General features: G+C 39.2%; 1 protein-coding gene across 1 annotated transcript in view; it reads left to right on the top strand.

The window, feature by feature from the left end:
• LOC105249670 overlaps nt 1-24,012 on the top strand; it is a 115,963-nt gene that overhangs the window by 30,428 nt on the left and 61,523 nt on the right. Inside the window, exon 2 of the mRNA XM_011255302.3 lies at nt 1,122-1,313. Within this exon, the coding sequence (XP_011253604.2) occupies nt 1,122-1,313 (192 nt within the window). The remainder of the gene's footprint in view (nt 1-1,121; nt 1,314-24,012) is intronic.

The raw sequence follows: 24,012 nt of genomic DNA, 5'->3' as shown, positions 1-24,012 counted from the left end.
ATGCATTTAAATTACATATTTATAATTACATATTTGTTTTATAATCTAATATTTATATTTTAAAGTTTAAATGAAATGGATATATTCTTTTTATGCAGAGCAAATTTACATTTAACCAGAAAATTGTATGAAATTGTTGAAAATGTTTCTCAAACAAATGCCGAAGAACTCGTATATTATGCACACATCCCACCAGAATTTCTGAATAAAAGGGCCCAGGTGCGATGGTGCTTTATGACCGGATGTAACGAGCGCCCCTCTGTAATTACTGGCAGGTGTGAAAACAAATCGCGTCGTAAAAAATTCATAACAAAAGAGAGACATTTTATGCATTGTAGTTTCCCTTATTACAAGGAAATTTTTTTTACCAATAATGAGATTGTTAATTTAATTTTAGACGTCATTCGATAGAAACATTTCTTTTTATGAATCTGTGTTCTATTGCCGATAAAATACTTGTTATCTTTAGAATTTATTACAAAATGTATAGAAGAAAAGCGTCACGCAGCATTGATTAAAATAAGCATTAGATTCGAAAAAAGAAATTAAAAATACGCGACTATGATTCGATAACAGATTATCAATTATTGGATAAAAATTAAAACCTTGTGTATAAAAATTGATTCTGAGAAAGATATATAAATATCTCGATACCTATCAAAGGAAAGGCAAAAATAAATATCATAATTTTTCAATTATTAAATTTGATATAAAATATAAAGAGAAAAAATAAAAAAAGAGAATGTTTTATTTTATCATAAACAAATTTATAGAATGGAATGAGAAAATTTAAGATGATAATTTGCTCTGCAGATACCTTTATTACAAAAAAATATTCAAAGAGATGCGGTCGTATAATTTTTTCATCTTGATAAATGTATGCCATTTTCTCACGTGATTCTTTTATCTCATGCGATTCAATTATCCGTTTAAAATTAAAAGCCATGTTTGGCGAATCTGATTTTATCTTGCGCTGGTTGTTACCGACAGAAGACATCTTTCTGCACGGTCGACCATTGGTACGATCCCATCGGTATATACCCGGTGGCAAAAAGAATAACCGTGAGAGAGACTCTCGACATCGATGGTCCGACTAACTTTTTTCCCGTTGATGATTCCAGCGAGCAGTCGACGCCACATCGCCATCTGCTTGGGACTCTGCGAGGCACCCCGAGCCATTCTCATAATCATCAGCACAACCATTCTCACAGACATGAACCAGCACCGCCACCACCAACGTATCTCGCCCCTCCGCCACCACCACCAGCGTCGAGTTATATCACGGTGCAACGCGGCTGCGCTCTGCATTCGAGGTAAATCACAACCCGGTATATACTCGGCTTGTATCGCTCTCAAAGACCTCGAGAGCCGATGAATTTGCTGCTAATGTTTTAATAGACGTAATTCATTTCAACGACTCTCGAAAATTAGTGTAAATTTCGAAATTGTGTGTTGGAATAGAAAATTGCAAGAAATGAAATATTTCTCTCCAGACATGAGATTATTCAGATTTTATTCACAGCCTTGTTACGTATTACTAGATTTTATTTTTTTCAAGCAGCCTCTTTTTATGTATCTCGTTATATAAATTATTAATTCTCTGCATAATAACGGGAGATATCTCGCAAATTTCACTCTATCATAATGAAATCTTTGTGTAAGAAAGGAAGAGAATAGACGGCAAAGCAAAATATGTCGCTGAGGGCGATATACTCCTTTTAAGACGATGTCTACACCTACGTAATATCTTGGATAAAAGACGCAAGAACGCCGAGACTTGTTTTTCTCGTGAAATATATTTGATATTCAAAGCAACAGACATAAAGATAGACAAACGGATTGATCGTGCTTGCTTTTTGCGTCTTTTGTGATAGGACGATGTGTTATTTAATGCGCCATTGATGATCGATCGCATCGCGTGTTTGGCAACAATCCATTTCGAGAGTCGAGAGTTCTTAGTAACATTAGATTTTAATTATAACTTTGATCACATAGTCCTATATTATTCCGCTCTATCACGGATTCTCTTCAAAGTATTGTCTTTCGAATGTCTATAAATTAAAGCGTGATCCATTATTTTAAACGCAGACAAATTCAATTACTTTCATTTGCGTCAAAATAAATGTGTATGTCTGATGCGAGCTAATTTACAAAGATCTAATTTACAAGATATCGTTCTTACTCATGAAAAATGAAAAAAAGAATAATCTTATTAAATTTGTCTAACAATACATTGATGCATATTTAAGCAATTTATTTGAAAAGCATTTTATAACAATACTCGATTTATATTTGAATATAAATGACGAGTACATTTAAATCTGAGGCTAAATCAAATCTACTAATGATCAAGGGCAAATTTATAATTAATTAGTAGTAATTTTGATCTTGTGTTTTTATCGTAATCACGCAATATTTCTGTCTTTCACGTACGCGCTGGCTTGTGAAATATACACGAAGAATTAAAAATCGGAACGGCGGATCACGTTTTCCCAGCACTAGGATTGTGAACGAGTCTCCGACATGCGTACAAATTACAGTCGGCCAAATTATTCGTACCATTGTGCGAATAATCATGCATATTGCACACCCGATGAATCTTGCTCATCTTTCGCACGCCGCGATAAAGAAAATAAAGACCTTGCTATCGTTTTTCTTTTCATCTTTCTTTTTTATTCTTTTTTTTTTCATTTAAATAATCAATCGGAATTTTTTCGAAATTTCTGTCGAATTAATTTTTTTCGAAATTTCGGCGAATTAATTTTTATTTGATAATATTGAGACATTTTACGAATTTTTTAACGAATTTATGAAATAGATTTGTTTGTAGTAATCATTTTTATCGGGTTTCCTTTTTATTTTCACCTTTTTCTCATTTTCTCAAGTATCTTATTTAGCAACTCTCGTTGTTGCAAATAATGTTTCCGATAACTCAAAGATACGGCAAGTGTCGTTTAACGCGACACGGAATACTGCTTCTGGTAACGATATAATCTTGCTATCGCTCGTGGACATAAGCCGTCTAATGTTGCGAAATTAGATCGATGTAGTTGGGATTAGATAGGAGTAAGAAGGATTCTAGGAAGGTTGAGAAAAACGATGGAAAAACTTGTTCGACGCTCCCCTTTTCTCTTTCGATAGGGCTCCGAGTTTTCCTCGCCGTTAAATCTCGTACAACGCTTCGGAATTTTTGTCGAACGAACGTACCATAAACTCGTCCGGATATCCGCGAGCTTTTTAACTTCTTAACTGCCAAGTTTTTGCCGTAGCTAACGCGACCCATGTCGCCTATAAAGAAATCGCAAGAAACGGCGAACTGCATTAGTGTAGCAGAAGCTGGAAGCGACACAAGTCGAAGTGCGATATTGATTTCGCGCGAGTGGATTCAATAGCAGCGTGTAATAACCGTTGCATTTCCGAGTGCAAGTTGCACTTGGCAAGTCAATTTCCAGCTCGAGGCAAGTGTCTTGTTAGTACGCTTTTGAAAAGTACTCTAAATCTTTCATTTAAGTTTCTTCATATGGCATCGGGACTTTGCGTACGATGACATATATAATGTGCACGAAACGCAAATAAATGAAACAATATATACTCCTGGACAAAATTAACGCATAATTTGTTTTCACTTTTTCTTTAAAATTTTTCGTTAAAATTTAAATATCAGCTTTTAAAGAAAAAGTGAAAAAAAATTATGCGTTAATTTTGTCCAGGAATATATAATCAGATTGAATTCGAGCAAATGATTGGCAAAAAAAAATTCACTTAATGCGCTCTATCATGCAAAAAAAATGACAAATAATTTTTTATCGCGAATATTGTTTCGAGATCCGCAAACACAACAGAGACTATTCGAGCAAGATTAATTTTTAATCTGCTCGTGACACTTCCTTCGTTCGATTGACTTTGCTTTAATTCCCGCGCTGATCGATTCCCTGCACTTTTGAAACTATTCGCGAAACGTGTCCCGCGATATCCGGGTCGAACTTGAAGGTTCTCGCTGTCGCGGACATTGTCTGTGCGTCGTAAGTTTATCCGCTGAGCCATCTCCACCATAACGGCGCCGAGAGTCTCGTCGCGCCATTACTTTTCATCCCTTATCCTCTCCTACTTTTTCCACCCTTCTCGCTGAAACGTGAAAATGTGTTCGCTATTCGCGACCAGGCTTGCAAGTTGACGCTCTAGTGCCTCTTTCGCGCAATAATGAAATCAAATTCAATTGTAGAGTAATAGTAAGCGCATTATTTATTGTCGGCATACTCATTTGAATCTTGCTTCTGGCTTTGTATTTTCATTCTTGAAATATTGTAAATTATTCGCGTTGAGAATTGTTTAAGCTATTTTTACGGTACGCGTAGAATCGTCTTTGATGTTTGAAATTGTAGCTGGCTTTTGCAACTTTATCCACAATTTAACTTACCAAATTTTATACTCCCTTTTCATGCTTTCATGTCTTGCATTTAACGTAACTAAGTTGTTACAATTTAATAATACAATATAATTTCCAAAGAAAAATTATACGTTAAATTTATTGTTTAAAATTTCGAGTATAAAATGTTGGTCGAGAAAGCTCTCGATTGTGCGTGGACTTTTCGAAACATATTTTATATATTGATTTTCTCTTTTTAAATTCTTTAATTTTTCCCAGCTTGATCAAAATATTATATTACGATAATTCAATTAAACTTTGGATCCAAGTATACATGTTGTGAATATTTTAAATTTAGAAATTTTGCGTTTCGTTGGCTCAATATAATCTTTTTACACACGTCTTGGGTTTTACACGCGTGTATTTTCTCCCTCCCTTTTTTATATTTTTTTCTCCAACTATCGCGACGTCGACGCGTCATCGTCCCCTTCGTCTTCCTTCACGAGCGAGTGATAACGCGTGATTAACGTTCTCGTTATCCGTCACGCCCGGCACCAAGATTTCTTGCCTCCTCGTCTTCTATTCTTCGTTCCTGCCGACTTGCAATAGGTCGAGATTCGACCTAGACGTTCCGCTTATCCTCGTGAAAATTCCGCTTTCGTATTCCGCCATTTCTTCTTTCTCTCTTTACCTTTCTAGGGTAACTGCTTTCGTGTCTCGCCTCTCGCCCGAGCAGTTACCCCTTAAACGACAAGGGACGATGAGAAAAATGCGCGCGATGAAAATTACCGCGAGCCCCTCTTCACCTTTCTCATTTGCGATTAAATGCTCTCGATTCGTTAAATGTCGGTCCGGAAATTTTCGCCCTGTCTTTTCGCCGCGATTCCGTTTCTTCCGAGCTTCCTTCGAATCATCGAAATTCGAGCCACGCGCCAAATTAGTTTCGATTCGGAAGAACGAAGAACGCCGTCGACTCGGAAAGGCAGTTTATCGATCTTTGGTGGAGCAAAACACAAGATAGAAAGTTAATCGATACTATGACCTGACCGCATTTACTTCTAAATACGAATAATTAAGAGACACTATATTTGTTAAAATATGACGGACGTATCTTTCAATGGAAGATGATTAGAATTTATTATTTAGAATTATTCTTGGACCACCTTCGCGAAAAGATGAGTCTATTTATATTTAAAAAACGGTTTCAGTCATTTATGGATAATTTACAGATGATGTAATAATTTTCTTTTCATTTTTCAATACTGGAACGAATATCTTCGATTAATCCAACAGAGATGAAACTGATTTTCCAATCTAACCGAAATGCTACAAAATGGCACGCAATTTTTATAATTACACGAGAACGATAAGCTTTACATTGATATGGTCGGGAACGAATATATAATAAGGCGAAACTGAAATGTGGAGCTTAATGAAAAAAGTCGGGTTCGCGAGAGAAATTGCCAGGTGGCGGAAACCGTAATAGGGAGAGAAAAAGAGAGAGTTGCAAAAGGGTGGCCCATTCGATCGAACCTTATCGGTTAGTCTCGCCCGAAGCGATGTTCCGATCTCTTCGTACCGATTTCGAGCAGTATCGATGCGTCACCGAGACAAGGACGATATATCGTATAGCGAGTGCAGAACGACGTAGACTCGTCGTTTATTTCACTCTGCGCGCGTAAAAATGTCCGTCTCCGAAAAATAGTCCTACATCCCCGCAACGTTCGCAAAGTGAAAACTTTGAGCTGCACGCGCGTTTGCGAAATTTTACAATATTTTCAAAAAGGTCATGTACGAACGAAATAAATTTCTTAGTATGCTTTTACGACTATGGGCGGATAAAAGCTTATGAATCTTTATAATTTTACCATCAGCTGTATTTTGCATAAATCGTCTGGCGGCACTCTCAATCTCACAATGGCACTCTCTCTTTCTCTAAAAAAATTATGAGAGAGGGAAACGAAGGAAAACGTTTCTTTTTTAATGTAATTTAAATATAATAAATTTAAATAAAGTACATATTATTCTTACGAAGAAGAATAATATGTATTGTATGTAAATGCGTGGCTCGTTTCAAACATTTAAAATATATATTCCGTTTGGAAACAGATCGATCGAAATATTATCAATATTTGATACGGGATTGCAAAGAAAATTTGTAACGTGCGTGAGACTCAGCGAGGAGAATTAACGGCTCGCATTCCGCTACGCTACTAGGCGCGCTGGAATTCGCAGTAAGTACCGTAATGTTTCCGCAGGACAAGCCGAAGACGTCGGGAAGGAGAGAACGGTAGTGAATGGTCGGCGCGTTGTCTCGAAGTCTATAAATAACTTAAGTCCGGGCCGTACATCGTGTTCCCGGGGTGTTATTTCCTCCGCGAGCCGGAGCATCCCCCGCTATCGGTCTTTGGTATCTCTCGCGGTCCTCGGAGAGAAAGTCTCTCCTTTTCCCCCGGACTATTCGGCTATTAATTCCGCGGGGGAAAAAGAGTATCGAGAGATGATGGATGGTTGTAGGAAAGTTTGTAGCGGAACAAAACTCTCTCCGTAAACAAATTTTTATTTTCCCCAGCGAGAGGAGAGCCAGAGGCTATTCTTCGCTTTTATAGTAAGATAAAGTTTCAATTTACGGCGACGGCTAATTCCTCCCGCGGAAAATGCGTCTTGATTTTGCGCGACACGAAAGTAAGACGCGGCGGATACCGGAGCGGATATCGGCTCGTCGATCGATCGCGGAGAGAAGACCGGACGACGAACGGTTGCTTGCGAACGTCGCTTTAACGTCGGGTTTTGGATTATTAATCCGCGGAGACGCGTACAATATCCGCGGTTAATTGCGCGCGTCGCTGCGACGTTACTTTATCCCGAGGGTAAATTGAAGACTGGTTAATTAACTGCTTTTCTCCGTCGCCTTTCTCCGCGTTACGCCGCGTGCGTCGTGCGCTAATTAATTCCATTTTCATGCGCAACTTTTTAATCCACTTAACGTAACACCCGCGTCGACGCGTCGACGCGCTGGCCCTCGTCCCATTTCTTGCCGCTTTTGGCGCGAGGGATATTTATTTAAGCTCGTTACTCTGCAATCCCTCGCGCTACTGCTGATTAAAAGCGATTATCTTCCGCATATTTCTACTCTGGGATTTGGATAAAAAGAAGAGTAATTATTTCTGTTCCGCTTGCGCGCCAAGATGAAAAACATTGACGGGTATTCGAGGGAATTTCTATCGTTGAATAAACGAGAGGAAGGATTTCATCTCTCGTATTACGCGAAGCGGCAACGGATAACATTAATCCGCCGAGGGGATTTTTGTCGAAGCGAATATTCTTACTCGTAAATATACATATAAGATTTAAAATTTAGGTCTCGGCTCGGAAAGTTGGAGAGATTTCTCAGAAATTTGCGCTACAACTTCGGTCGGGTTTTCCGTCTTTGATACGACGGTACGTATTTCGCGGTACACGACATACGCTGTTTCTCGTTTGTCTCAATTTGAGACCGACGCAAAGCACGTTCTACCATCGTGTTTCAGGTGCCAAAGTTCTCCGGGATAACCCAACTCTCATCCACGCATACGTACGAATGTTGTTGCACAGATGCAAATGCATTGTGCGTACAAACTTTACCTGAAGAGGCACAGTCTCTCTTTCCCTCTTGGACACTGCAATTGCAATGCACGTACGATTATATATATGCGACTACGTGTTACGAGCTTTTTATGAGATTAACTTTGTCGCAAAAAAGATTTCGCCTCTTTATAAAACGCCGCATGTTTGTAGAGAGACCGATATTTTAAAAAAGAATTGAATTTATAAAAAAATCTGCAAAGTATTGCAAGTGTATTAAAATAGATAAAGGATACTCCAAATTACTACAAAAAAATTACCATATTATCTGTAAAAAATCCTCTCTGTTTTACACGATTCAATTATTCATTCGTATTTTTTTCCATCAAACCCTTTCTTTACACATTGAAATTATTCTATAAATCGATTATATTATAAATTATATATTATATTATATTATAATTATATTAAATTATATATATTATAAATTGCATTGTGTATGCGTGGGGACCCTTAGGCCATTATTTATTTCTCGCGGGGAGATTTCACGCAAACTGAATTTCACGCCCGGTACCGGTAGTGACGTACACGCGCACCCTTGTCTCGTTGTCTTTACCCGACCGCGCCCGTGCGGTCATGCATCTTACTAATGGCGTGTCTCCACGATGCATCGCTTTGTGCGGTTAGTTTAAGCCAAGTCGAGTGTCGTGCTCGGAACAGCGATCAACCCTCGCGAGCGGACAGAGGTCTCATCCTCTCGGCTTCTCGAGGGTATCATATGGAAGCTGCATATTTAAGCAGCGAGATTTTACGCGGGCGTGTCGGCGCGATATTAACTTTATTATTACGCGCTAATGTTACAGAATCGATCGCGTATTCAATTTAACAGCTTTATCGAAGGGAGGATGCAATATCGACGCGATGTACCGCGACATCAACGGGGAAATTGCCTTATTATTATCGCGCGACAGGGAGAATGCGCAACCATCGCACCGGTTCATTAACTGCGGTCAACTTTACGGCTTTAACAGGAATGAGAGAAAAGTTTCAATAAGAAGAATCCACTCGTAACTTTGTCTACAAGAATAACTCTTTGGAGAAAGCTCCTTAATCTTTTGCGCGACTCGACGTCTGGGTGAATTGTTGCTTGAAAAAATATTATTTTCTCGAATCGGTAAAATTTGAAAATATCTCCGGTACATCTAGTTTAAATGACAGACTTGATTCTTACGTGGGTGACGTTAAAATAAATGTCGTTTGTTTCTAGAAATTATAAATCTGGTTGCATTAATTAGAAGTCTGGTAGATTCAGCCAGTATGTCTGTTGGAAAATGGACGAACCAGAATTCTTGTAGGAATTACCAGATGAATCTGATTCATTTCTTCCTGTTAAATTTGCCAAATTTTCTGGTTAATAATACTAAACTCGCCAACACCAAGTCGTCTAAAATTTTTTCCATCTAATCTCAAAAGTCTGTTTAATATTCTAAATTCCAACAAGATTATTGGATAAATTCAATCCAGATTATTGAATAAATTATTTTAAATTATTTCAGTTTGTTAAAAATTAAACTGATAAACAGTGATGCAAGAAGAGGATGCAGCTCAAACACACACAATCAGAGAGCTAGCGTCCTCTTTCTGTCACTACTGCTCGTAACAAAAAAAAATATACTTTGGATTTAATGTTAATATTAATTCTTTATATACGTTTCATGACAAATATTGAATAGATCGAGTTAAGAATGGCTCGCAAGCAAAAAAATTAATGTAAAGAAATTTTATAGATTCAACCAGAAAATACTAACCAAATCATTATAGTAAACGTTCTAGTTATAAAAAATCGAGTCTTGTTATGATAACTAGAAATTCTTGTTTGATTTAATCAAAACGCCTTCAATCGTATACGTCTTGTTGATAGAATTAAACGATTTTTCTCCGTGCGATTCGCAAAGGATTAAGATAAAAGGCAGAGAGAGAAAGAGACAAACTCTCGCTGCTATCCAACTCAAAGTGACTCCGAAGGGGGTGTCACTGTTGGCCGAGTCTAGCGATAACTACCCCGAGCGTGTTGCGAATATCAAGTGTTTGCGAGTCGGGAAAACTCGCGGAACCTACGTCCTCTGTATCTGTTGCAACGTTAACACCGATGATGCGGGTGAAAGGTTTGGATCGGTTACCGAGTATGTTTAACGCTCGGCACAAAACAACCGCGCAAACGCGCTTCGTGTTACGTAACCTGTGTAGGAGGCGGATTATGCCTGCGGCATGTTACCCGATTCAATGGTCTACGGTCTGTGATACCGTACGTTATTAACGAATAAAAGAGACGATATTAGCTGCAAAATTTATCCGCCTCGTGCGAGAATATCGCCTCTCGCGATCGGATAACGAATTGTAAAACCGCTCGACCAAGATTATAAAAAGGCCGATTCTTAAATCGAATCTTACAATAGTAGATGCGAACCTTTTCTCGCAATATTTAATATTATATTACGAGCTGGGATATTTAATCTCTCCTTTCGCGCGCCGTGTCATAAAATTGTTATTAGCGTCTGTTCCTCGATCGCATCGAGTTTTCATTCGACGTTAATATCACCTATAGCGGAGACGTGAATATTGACACGCGATAAGCTGTCTTGAGACAAGCGAGGAATTCAGATGACACTTTTTTCCAAGCATCGCTCGAATTTCCTTTCGAAGCACGTCGATCTCGCGAAGCGAGGCGTCTTGTATCATCGGAGATACGAAATACGTGCCTTTGGCTTCTTGTCGCAAAGACTTTTGCATTTCTCTCGATCGAGGCCAAAGGGTCGCTTCCGCCCTTCGATTAGCATTATTAGAGTCGAGTGACCGAAAATTATAGGGAGGAAGAAGCCTGTTCACTCGACCCGAGGAACACAAAAGAGAGGAGAGCATCGAAGAACAGTCGCCTGTTCGTAAACATTACGCGACTCGTTGCCCCGACAAACGCGGCGAAATTACGGTTCCCTAGCCCCGTGTAGCATTATTCCGCATTAATGCGACAATAACCTTCGTCTGTGCATCGTACGTATGTGTATCGCCCGTATTATATAATAAACACGTGCTCTATTGTTCGTTGCATAACCGCATTACGGTGCTACACTCGCTTAAGACTGATCATATAGATATAGACTATACTATAGAGAGTTTGCAGTAGTATATCTCTACCGCACCATTTTTCAATTTATTTTAATTGTTTTATTAGAAATTTCTAATTTTTTTTATTTGAAATTATTTTTTAGAAATTTATTGAAATTAATTTTTTTCATTAGAAATTTATTAGAAATTTGTCAATTTTTTAATTTTTTTTATTTGAAATTATAAGAAATTGAAACATGTCTTGACGATTTTTAGTCAAATGCCACTTTCTTTTCAATGTTTCAATCAACTTTGTCCTTGAAATTCATTTGAAATCCTGTGAAAATTAACCAAGCGAGCGGCTTTAAAATTCTCTGTGTTAAGCAGACGAGACTGTCTAGTTGCGTGGATACTGCACGATCGATGGTGGAAAAATAAGAAACGATGAAGACATTAAGAATGTAAAGAGAACGCTCATGTCACGCGATTTAGTAGGCCACGGGGGGGACGAAAGGGACATTCAAGTTGGACACTGACCAAACGTAAGAGCTTCTTAGCTTTCACCCCGATAACCTTCTTCGAGGGCGACACGTTCGTCGCAATTTGTTGACCTACGCGGACCAACGTGACGTGCGTGAAAGAGATAACAGGCTTGGTCGACAAGCACTCTCTATTCAATATACATATTTAAAATTGATACGTTTCCGTCTTTAAATATTTTTGCAATGTTTTCGCAACTTGATCAAAGGGAGAGAGAGAGTAAAATTAAAATGTCATCTGTATTCATACATACATGTTGTAGATGAAGCATGCGAAACTTGACGAGTGAATATTATCAAAGATATTGATGAGGTGGAAAAGACATTATTAAACATAATAGTGTTTAAATTATTCACTTGTCAGGCGTATGTAATCATCTATATCAATCGGGTGTAATTAAAATATGAAGAGAAAACGAATACCGCAATATCGAAATCCCATCTCGTGAATATCATTCGGTATCTATAGTAGACTTTTTGCTTTCTAATGACGTTACACACTGAGAAAAATCGTTTGATTGTACCAACAGGACGTATATGATTGAAGGCATTTTGGTTAAATCGAACAAGAATTTCTAGTTATCATGATAAGACTCGATTTTTTATAACTAGAACGTTTACTGTAATTATTTGGTTATTGTCTGATTAAATCTATAAAATTTCTTTACATTAATTTTTTTGCTTGCGAGCCATTCTTAACTTAACTCGATTTATTCAATATTTGCCATGAAACGTATATAAAGAATTAGTATTGATATTAAATCCAAAGAATATTTTTTTTACAAGCAATAGTGCCAGAAAGAGGCGTTAGCTCTCTGATTGTGTGTGTTTGAGCTGCATCTTCTTCTTGCATCACTGTTTATTAGTTCAATTTCTAACAAACTAAATTTAAAATAATTTATTCGATAATCTGGATTGAATTTAATTCCAATACTCTTGTTGGAATTGAGAATATTAAACAGACTTTTGAGATTAGATGGAAAAAATTTTAGACGACTTGGTGTTGGCGAGTTTAGTATTATTAACCAGAAAATTTGGCAAATTTAACAGGAAGAAATGAATCAGATTCATCTGGTAATTCCTACAAGAATTCTGGTTCGTCCATTTTTCAACAGACGTACTGGTTGAATCTAACAGAATTTTAATTAGTGCAACCAGATTTTTTTTCTCAGTGCACGTACATCTATTTCGCTATCATTTTGCACGCGCATATTTACGAATCACATTGCTCGTTATTCACGATTAAAGATTTTATCTTTGCCGCATTCGATCGAATTAAAAGACGATTTTTAGATCGTCCAAAAAAAAATCGTCGACGCAATATCCCGGGAGAAAGATCCTCTTTAATATTTCCTTTGTGATGGAATGGCTTAGCTAAGTCGCTTAGCGACGTAATGATAATAAAGCGAACACTTTGTTGGCACCGAGTCACAGATATACACGGTCGCGAAAAGTTAACGATCTTAATTTCTTTGATTACGATGGGTTGGCGGAATGTCATTTCCTCCCAAGTATTTTGCATTTTATCATTAACTTTACGTTTACTAATCAATTTGCTGTTATAATCTAGACACGTTCGATATTTTTGAGTTAAATATTACATTATTTATGTGCTTTTTATATTGTATTATGTCAAAGGAAAAAATGAGATTTCTTGTTGATATATTTTTTAATTCGGCTTTAAAGTATCTCTCGACTAACGCGAGTGTCTCAATCTTGAAATACAGTTTGATCTCCCCAACTTACTTAATTTAACGCGAATATAAAGATAGCTACGCTCTTTACTCACGAAACGGTGCGAGTAATTTATTTTTACGGGAAAACTCTTTAATCGCGCGCAAAGTATGCGAGACAAAAAGATATCGTAATTGAAATTTTTCTCGGCACACTTTTATCATCTTTAAAAATGGATCTCATATATTGCAAATTTTCCGTGCGCAAGGAGACATTACGTATAACGCTATATTCCGTCCCAAAACTTGCTATACGACAAGATAATTCGCTGTCGTAAGCCAGATGTGTACCGCGGAAGATACGGCCTCCGAAACCCTCGTAAGGACAATGCGCCGCCGGCGATCTCGGCGTAGGAAGAAGGAAAGGGGATGCACACGCGCACCCGCTCGGCGGCGATCGAGGGGATGAACGGAAGAGCGAAAGCCGCGGCGCTGCGACTCCCCTCGCTCCGCTCCCCCTCTCGTCCCCGAACGATGTACTGACGGAGGGGTGGCAGCGGAGCTCGACGGGCGGCGGCAAGGAGGGAGGGTGGCAAAGGCGCATGCCAGTTGGGCCCTCGCCGCGCTACGAGTCGGGCAACCCTAGAACTCTCTCTCACCCTCTCTCGTCGGGACAGTCGCGCGACATTAACCCTCCTTTTCGCGAGCGGCGGACTCGGACGGAGTGCGGAAAATTTCGTTGCTTCTCTCTCCCCTTCTCTGGCGTCGTAAGAGACGGTGGCGGATGTCGCGGTGATAACACGCGGCCGACAGTCGCTCGTCTTTCCGGCGCCGTTTTTTACGCGACCTCGCTCGAGGAGCTCGCGACCGCCGATCGAGCGAACGAATCTCTCGTCGCTTCCCTCTCGTCGACATTGATAAAGTGGTGCTGTGGCGACTAGAGCCGCGGCGTCGTTCGCGATGTCGCGCGGACGTCGCCCCGCGCGATAACCGGCACGTGATCGCGCACCGGCTGTCTTGGGAAAGTCGTCTTCCGGCTCGCCGTCGAACGTAATTATTTCGCGAGACGAATGTCTCGCGAGATGGAAAAGTTGCCTGTAGCGGAGTCCTCGTTGCAGTGGTTAAACGTACAATTTGTTTCCGTGCATCCGTGGCATTAGTCTTGTCGATAAAATATTTAAATTATTCCATATTTGCGTATTTGAAAGCACGTATGACTGTGTCTCAGTCTCCTTTCGCGTTTAACATACGGTATTCTCGTATCGATCAAATGCAGAATCGACAATGGACTCATTTAAATTGAATATGCGACGATGTATATTTGAATACCAAGTAAATCCTGCATGTTTAATACAATTTTTATTATCGGCAAATAATCTATCGAAAGAGATTCTAGTCGAGACAGGTAATTTGAAGAAAATTGAAGAAACCCACGACAGAGACGAATGGTGCGATGTTTATTTGTAACAGTTTTAATTGACGTACGCGTTTCCTCGGCAATTTAATTTCATTTATAAAAAAATAATCGCGAAAAATCGCTTGTTCGTTCGTATGTATTCTGACGCGATCCTTGTATTATGGAGTCTCTTCGATTTCCGCCGCGACCCGAAAGTTGACGCGAAAGGACAACGTACTCCCCGGCAACGTTTGGAAAGGGTTGCTCGTGGAAGGCCAAGGGCGATGGACTCGCTCCGGTAATTGATGAATAAGCGAAACGATCCTTTCGCGGAAATGAAGGTCCGCGATATTCAAGCCAGGGAGGTATTCAAGACGCGCGTTAATTTGGACGGACGAGGCGGAGGAAGCTACGTGAAAAATGCATAAATTCCATCCCTCCTCCCGTAATCGTCGTCGCGACACGCGGAAGCGAATGCTAATCGGGTGTATTCTCTTTCCCCGGAGCGTGTTAATTTGTGCGGAGGGTCGAAGGCAAGGGCGCGAGATGCGAGAGGAGGTGAAATCATTACGAGACTAATATGCTCTTTATCGTTAAACGCATCTCGTTTAACGGCAACGTTGTTTTCCGCTTTCCCAACGTTGAGCGCACTCGACATGTCGATAGGGTTTTGTACAAATGTCTCGGCGACTATGTTTGCGACTTCCTAATTTAAATCGAAGCTGTCAAATTGACGTTCGTGTAGCGACGAGGCGCGTTTCTCGATCGATGTTTTAATCGAGAAAATAGTCCGAGTGGAACCGCGTATTTACGGTTTCATCGGCGCGAAACGTGTAACATGGCAAAAAACGGAATAGAGGATTTGTTCGGTTGAGGACAGGGTTAAAATCGATATGGGAACGCTTATGGTGGTTGTTTCGGTGATTGCCGTTACCCGTATCGCGCGTTACGTTTTTCCATCCGAAACGTATTTAACGCGCTTAACGTTTGGATTTAATTCTCGTAACGTTGAAAATTATTCTCCATTAAGTTAAACTAAATTATTCGTGCGTTACACGCTATTTATATATCAATTTTTCCACGGAATGATAACTTTGATGTAGAAAACACATCGGTGCTTGCCATTAAATTTCCCGCTAGTAATATGTATATATAACCGGCTTTTTAATAATTACCTGAAAGGTTAAACAGATTATACGGGAAAGCTATTAAAAAATCAGCGCAATCCAAACGATGCGAGTTATGCTCCCACGAGCGAAAATAATTGGACGAGGGAATTTATATTTTGCGTGAAAAAAGGAAGAAAAAGCCACAAGATATGCCATCTTTATCGTCGCTTCTCTTCGTATATATTATATAATAGCGACAATGTACAATCTTTTGATATAAAATCGACGATGGTTACTGGGAAACATCGTTGCGTCGTAGCGGTAACCTAATTATTCATGTATTCGACTAGCAACTCCAGCAACTGTTTTCGATGCAAGCTTTACATGCTGCCGAATACATTACGTCGCGCGTAGAAGCGATAATGCGACGAAAAAAGACGGCGCTCTTTTCTTTTTTTTATCTTTTTCTAACAATCTTCCTCAAATTGCCAATAATGTTATAGATCACGTACAGTATAGGGAGCGTACAGAATACATATTACATCTTTTCGTCAAGTTTTTATTCTCTCATGCGACTAGAGAAAATTTAACTACGTTTGCGTATTCTTTCTACGCGAATTTACAAGAAAGGAAAAATTTAAATTTCGCATGTGTGCATTTTTATTTTTGGAAATATAAAAAGAGAGTCTCTAGTTTTCCTCGTTAAAAGAAAGAAAAAAAATACAATCAATTTTTTATTCTAAAAGGAATAAAAATTGAGTAAACAAAGTGAAGAAATTTCAGTGAAGAATGCGTTTTTAAAGATTTCGGTGCATCGTGTATCATCGGACACGGTACGAGAATTTAATGAACATCGTTTTCAGTGCAGCTACGAAAAGCTTGTCAGGCGGCTTTTAATATGTCTTGGTACACATCGCCGACCGTTTAAATGAGTTTATGATCGATTTATCGCTTCGAGAAGCATCCTCGTCTGTCGGAATATTCATTTCCGGAGAAATTTAAGCATCGTGCGCGCGTACGTGATGGATACATATATCATGGATTTAAATTTTACGGTGGGACGAAGAGACGAGAAACTACTGCGACGACGCTCTCTTTATTTTCATAAATGCGAGTCTTGAATAAACGACGATAGACTTTACATACTCGAGAAACGAGTTTACGCAAATTTATTAAATTGGTTATCGTGAGATTCGATGGTAGCCAAAGTCTTTGCTCTCTAATTTTTCGTTTCGCCAGACACATTCTTTACGAGACCGAGCGCAAATAAGTGCATTAATTTTTTTAACGAGCGAAATACAATCGACGTATTACATTAGCATGGCGATGAAGTTGCGGCGATGAATTTTGAACTGGTTTGAATTTCATCCACTTGCCCGTGCTATTTTTGCAAAATATACATGTATCGCGAGGTAAACTGCGGCAAGAATGTATGCGCGCCATTTTCCGTCGCGGGGCTTTATATTAATACAGGACGTTGCATGTTCTCCCTGCGAGGGAAATGACATTTCCGCGCGACAGGTAATTTGCCATTCCGCTTTAGAATTAGCTGACTAATTGCCACGGGTTGACGATGAGAACAAATTCAAAGCTCGATAGGGTTGCGGAAAACACCATGCATACGTATCGCGACACGTGTAACGTTTGGATGAATCTCGCGCGTGAATAATTTTCGCTTCAGCATTTTCAATTCAGCCTTTATATTTCTCGTACGTTTTAATCTTAACGAATCAGTGAAACGCGGGCCGTAAACGCGACGAAATTCGCATCGAATTGTACTTTGTGACGTCAGTGATCAGATAAGAAACGCGAAAGTATCCGGTTCATTATCGTCGTTTAAACATGATGTACCTCGACTCATCGAGACTAACGGATAACGCCCCGACATGCTGTTCGCTTAGTAAACGTCGAGAAAAGCCGGAACGAGCTTTCTAAAGCCTGCCTCGTGTAAACTTTGTATGTGCGAAAATGTAAGGATTTGGCCAATCTACGAGGCGACCTACGATCGCGATCGAAGGAAAGTGCGGAGAACGCGCGCGAGGGGATATCATTCCATGTGGAAAACGTACATCCAACATGTTCGCGTGCCTGTGGAATTTCTTCGACTGGTAAGAAGCAATAACGTTCATTCATTTATACATGCATACGAGATATACTTGAAACATTCGTTTCTCGGCATCTTTTTCCTCGCTTCGATAATGAACCGATCCATCATTTACTATTTACTGACATTCTGCCGAGACGTCTTATCTCTTCCTTATTTTTCATCCCTTATTCTTCGCAGGACGCTCTTTAAATTCTCGCTCTTCTTATTGCGAGGAAAGGATTTTAATTAATATTAATTGAGACCGTAAGTACAGGCAGCAGTTGCAGCGAATATAATTAAAATAAATGCCTCACAAATACTAGGTTGATGACCTTATTACGTAACGTTTATGCGGCAACTCAAAACGCTTTCTCTTATTTCCGTGTGCGTTTATTCACAGAGGCGGAAATGAGAATGATGGAATCCCTTCAGCCGACTGCAACTTGGCGTTGCATAATTCGGAAACGGATTAACGGAGCGCACGGCACGGAACAATAAATCCTTTCTCCATCGCGCCGTTCTTAGACTTATTAGTTTATTATTTGCAATATTTGCTCATCTTCTATCTCGCCTCGCTCTCGAAGCATTCGTCTCTCCTTCTCGAATTCTTTTTCTTTATTCATATTTTTTCCAATTATGGGAGGAAGCGAAAGAGGGATGAGCTCGAAGGAATTTTATTTATAATGCCGCGCTCCGTTGATACCGTCATTCATTCAACCCTTATCTTTGTTTAACGCGCGAAATATTTTGAGACAATTGAAAAATGAAAAAAGGAAAGCTTTGTGATGAAAGCATAAAAATACAATGCAATCGATATCACCAGAAGACTTGACGCAGCAGTTTCTGCCTTCATATTTTACTATTTCGGTTTCTCGACTATTTTCAATTCACGTTTCAGTCGTTCCATTACTTTGTCAAATGTTTCGTCATTACTGTTACACGAAGAAAATAATGTAATTGTTTAAAATTGGAGAAATATGCGCAAAACATATATTGCCAAGGTGTTATAATTGACGTATGAAAATATGCATGAAACACAAATTGCATCAGCTTCTCCTTTCCAGATGATTGGACAAACAAAACATTGTTTCCGCATCCATGAATATATTTCATTTGTATTATTATTTTGTCCAACTTTTTCGATCGGTATTTTTATCATAAAACATGTCCAGCTCCAACCATTTTAAAATACACAGGCATATGTATGATATAAAAATATTATGCACATATTTTCGACGAATATTTTTTATCACGTCAACTAACACCATGGATTTAAAAAGCTGACATTCTACAAAAAACTTGAAAGGAAATTTTAATAAACAATTAATTATTTCTTTTGGCAGTCTAGCTTTATCTCTCGTAGCTTTGTCTTATCACTTTTGATCGTTAGAAAAAAGTGATAAAAACCGAATCTCGCAGGACAATCGAAATCGATCTTTTAAATCTTTAGCTTGCGCTTTATCGCGTAAAGTGTTTTAAAATTGATTCTCGCATCGCACAGTCGTGGAAGGACCTCGCTTCGAATATTGTCGTATATAACTGAGCGGATATATTTCCTTATGTATGAGTGAAAACTTTCCTGGAGCTTTGAAAATGTTCGAGAAAACGCTAGCTTGTATCTCTCCATCTTTTTCTCTCTCTCTTTCCCTCTTTTTCGGTGCTTCTCTTTTCATTTTTTGCGACAGTGTGATTCGCAGGATGCTGTCGCACTTACATCGCGCACGCTTTCGAGATATTGCCTCGATACGTCAGAGCCTTTTCATCTGACTTGTATACGTGTTGGTGAACGTGTAGACGAAAGGGGAATCGAGCGAATAGAGGAATACAACGTACGGAGGATCCGAAGAGACCGCGTGGGAAGCGATGTATTGTAGCCTACGAGAGATAAAGGGACGATTGTTGTCGATAAGGGAGTGCGTTTATGGGTCAAGTGCTTTGTATGCCCTCGATAAATTTGATTAATGTATAGAGTGTGATGTCTCTCTCTCTCTCTCTCTCTATAGTTTGAACCTCTTTGTCCAATTTTCCAAATTGAGATGATTTGATTAAGATGGAAATTGAACAAGCATTGTATACTTGTTATATTCTTATCCACATTTATATCTCAAGTATTTTACGACAGTTCCTGTACCGTGGCAAACTCAACAACAAAATGTTGAGCTGCGAAACTGTAATTTGTAGGAAACGGGACTTGCAACTTGACAAACATAATTAATCTTCGTGCTTTCTCTCGTTTCGTTATTTTATTGCGCAAGCTCGTTTTGCGTTGTCTTCCCCGGTAGCTCGCCCACAGTCAGGTATGTGTTCCGTTGGAACAATACAACGGGTTTCCACTATTTTCAGTCGGCTGGGCCGACTTTCGCCATGATTATCGATCGGTTACCTAGGTCAACGAATGTGACGAGGGATCGCACTCGCCGGGAAGACTTGGATTGTTCGACTGTATTACGTTCGTGTATTACGTTACGTTATGGCATGCGCGTTATAAAGGTCTATTCACACGTATCGCTGACGTATTCGGTATAATTGCGCAACGGCATTGCGGTCACGTTATTACGATGTTTGCGCATCGTTGATTGTCGCTCATGTATGTACAAACGGCTCGATTAGCGCAACATTGATCGTGCACCGGAAAATCATTAAAAAGAGCGCTTATTAAATTACCGAAGAGTGTGTATACAATTGAGATTTGCGAGAAATTTGCAGATATACAGCACAAATATAAACAATTATGTATTATATCAAACATTATGCGATATGTTATTAATTGAAGACTTGCAACGTGTAATCACGATTATACAAACATGATTAATTTATTGAATATGATTATAGTATGGAGATTACGTAGAGTTTAATAGACAATCTATGAATATCGCCGTTGCACGCAATATCCATGTTTTATTATACTAAATAATTACAATCAGTATTGGCACATTTCAAGATGCTTATGTCAAACTTATCATTTCGATGCAATTTTTCAATAATTATTTTAAGAAATTAATTCTTTATTTTAAGAAATTCGTTATTTTAAGAAATTAATTCTCGAAAAATAATAATAATAATAAAAGTGGCGCCGTTTATTTCATCGAAGGTAACGAGAATGTGGAAATAACGATCCCTTCGAAAAAGAGTGAATATATATCTTGTTTCAATTGTACTCTTGGGATGCTGCGAGAGGAAGCGATGTGTATTGATGTACATATATGTATACGGTACCGCGACCGACAAGACGCCATGTATCGATCTAAACTCTAGTCTATACTCATCGCTCTTCGAGCTTGTCGTAATAATTAACTAACAGGCCCGTGAGCTTACAATTAATGTTGATAAATAAGCCTTAAATTTTTCGATGGAAATTTCGCAATCGGAGTAATTAGATTATCAAATAAATTGTCATTTAAATAATCATTTTCGTATAAATTTGCGTGGAAATTTACCTCAAGTAAACAACGTCTAAAATCGTATCTTCTCTCTTCGACATCTTATTGATATTCATATCATTTCTTTTATCTCGCTTACATCCCTCGCCGTCTCGTGTAATACCGGTTAGCCGATAACCATGATTGTAAGCTACGAGATAAGGTTTAGTCTCGCGATCAATATTCAGGAGGGAGTCTGACAAAGTAACAGGATGCATCCGCCGGAAAGTTAACATAAATTCTCCAACTAATATCCTGTCTTATACCGTTAAGCAGCATGCTTATAAATTAGCTATGGCGCGCACAGTTTATTTTGGCTTCGCTTCCAATAGCTTGCATTAAACCCATATCGGCCGGTCTCCAAGCAACCGACTGTCTTCCGTGAGTCACTCGACGCTTGATTCCACGAGGCGAGCATAAAGTTTGCCGATAAATTTCTTCGCGGGGGTAGTGAGCCGTTTGGCGACCGCGGCTGCGGAAAAGGCTGCCGACGACACGGATGAAATGGGAAAAGAATGAAAGGGGCGAAAAAGGAAGGGTCGAACGAAAGTCGACTTTATCGACTATAGACTCATTGAGAAAAAAATCTGGTTGCATTAATTAGAAGTCTGGTAGATTCAGCCAGTACGTCTGTTGGAAAATGGACGAACCAGAATTCTTGTAGGAATTAGCAGATGAATCTAATTAATTTCTTTCAGTTAAATTTATCAAATTTTCTGGTTAATAACATTAAATTCGTCAGCATCAAGTCGTCTACAATTTTTTCCATCTAATCTCAAAAGTATGTTTAATATCCTAAATTCCAACAAGATTATTGGATAAATTCAGATTATCGAATAAATTATTTTAAATTCAGTTAGAAATTGAACTGATAAACAGTGATGCAAGAAGAGGATGCAGCTCAAACACACACAATCAGAGAGCTAGCGTCCTCTTTCTGTCACTACTGCTCGTAAAAGAAAAAAAATATACTTTGGATTTAATGTTAATACTAATTCTTTATATACGTTTCAATATTGAATACGAGTTAAGTTAAGACTTGGCTCGTCGCCTAGTGGCAAGCAAAGAAATTAATGCAACAAGAAATTTTATAGATCCAAGCAGAAAATACTAACCAAATCCTTGTAGTAAAATCTATGAAACGTTCTAGTTATAAAAAATCGTGTCCTGTTATGATAACTAGAAATTGTTGTTTGATTTAACCAAAATGCCTTCAATCGTATATGTCTTGTTGGTACAATCAAACGATTTTTCTCAGTGCTCGCATATTGGAACCTGCGGGAGGCATCGGACGCGTGCTCCGATTCTACGCGCTCGTAATATTTTTGTTTGCAACTTTTTGAAATTGAAGAAAGAAACAGTCCGCGTACGAAGAACAACGTATCTATTTTGCATGCTGTTGGAAGAAGGCAAAGCGGGGAAGCGATGCGTTTTCATGAAGCCGCACGCTGTCGAGGATCCTCTTACATCTTCGAATATAAACCGCAACGAGACGAGCAAGCACTTCGCATCGGTTTACGCGAGGGGCTTTCATCCGGGATGCAAAAATATTTGCGAGTTGTTGCGGAGAGGAGGCTTTTTTCACGCGCGTCTAGTTGGACCGCTCCTTTTTTTCCCTATCCATCCTCCCTTCCAGCCGCAAAGCTGTCTCTCGTTTTCTACCATTAAGATTCGTTCTCATTTATTTTCTCTTTTCTACCTTCCTGCTGGTGCTATAGCGATCTTTCGTACACACCCAAATATACACATATGCAACGTGTAACGTTTCTAAGCGAGACGCGATGAAGAATAACAAAAAGGCTCAACTATAAATCCAATGCATACGTTTGTTGATAAAAATTGTATATCGCTACCATCGTGAAAATGACGGACTTGAAATTAAATCGTGTATTTTTAGTCATTTGTATTTTTCCTTCGCAAAAATGTAAACTTTACAAAATGGGATACGTGCAACCCGGGGCTTGAATACACATTTACTCGTGCTTGCTCGAGCGATTATTTCACGGTCGAGGTCTACGTTCATATGTAACTCTACGCGCTAATTTTAACCTGACCTTCTCGCGGATGCTGCAATCCGACAAGGTTAACGGCAAAAAAATATCCATTTATATAATCGACTTTTATATTATATATCTCGCCATCTCCGTCGTTCGCCTATTAACAATTTATCGACGTCCAATTATTCGCAGCGCTTCTCGGCGTCTATTTCCGTGGGATATCGATATTGGATACTCTTGATATAAATTTTCTGGGTCAACTGACAGGGTGAACTTAAAGGATCGCGGGCGTGATCGTTTCACGACGATATCGCGCGGGGGAGTGAATTTTATCCGACGCGCTAAAATATTAGGAACCGGGAGGATGACATTTTAATGTAATTAACACCGCGTAGATTCGAAGCGTGTCTAATTCGCAGGCGCGCATCAGCCTCGTCGAGCCATATGAAACTCTCATCTTCGTGACCAAGAAGCTACACGCCACATGCATCGCGTTTTTAATTGTCCGCTTTACTTTGTCCCTCTCGCGCTCCACGTCACGTTCGAGCGTAATCACTCTAATTTCATTATCGCGTGCGATGCGGTAGGGTTGCATTACGTAAACTACTACATAAATATGTATATACGCTCGCGTCCCTGCATGAATATACCGCGATAAACGCGCAAAGAACAACGAGCAGCGCTTTTTCTGCAGCGCTTCTACCCGTTTCCAACGCGCGATACTTTGATGTCGGTTCGCAGACGAAGCGTTTGGAAATATT

Source organism: Camponotus floridanus, unplaced genomic scaffold (assembly GCF_003227725.1).
Source record: "Camponotus floridanus strain SB8 unplaced genomic scaffold, Cflo_v7.5 scaffold1, whole genome shotgun sequence".
Lineage (NCBI taxonomy): Eukaryota > Metazoa > Arthropoda > Insecta > Hymenoptera > Formicidae > Camponotus > Camponotus floridanus.
Note: the sequence above shows the minus strand (reverse complement) of the source record. Positions and strands in the feature narration are given on the sequence as shown.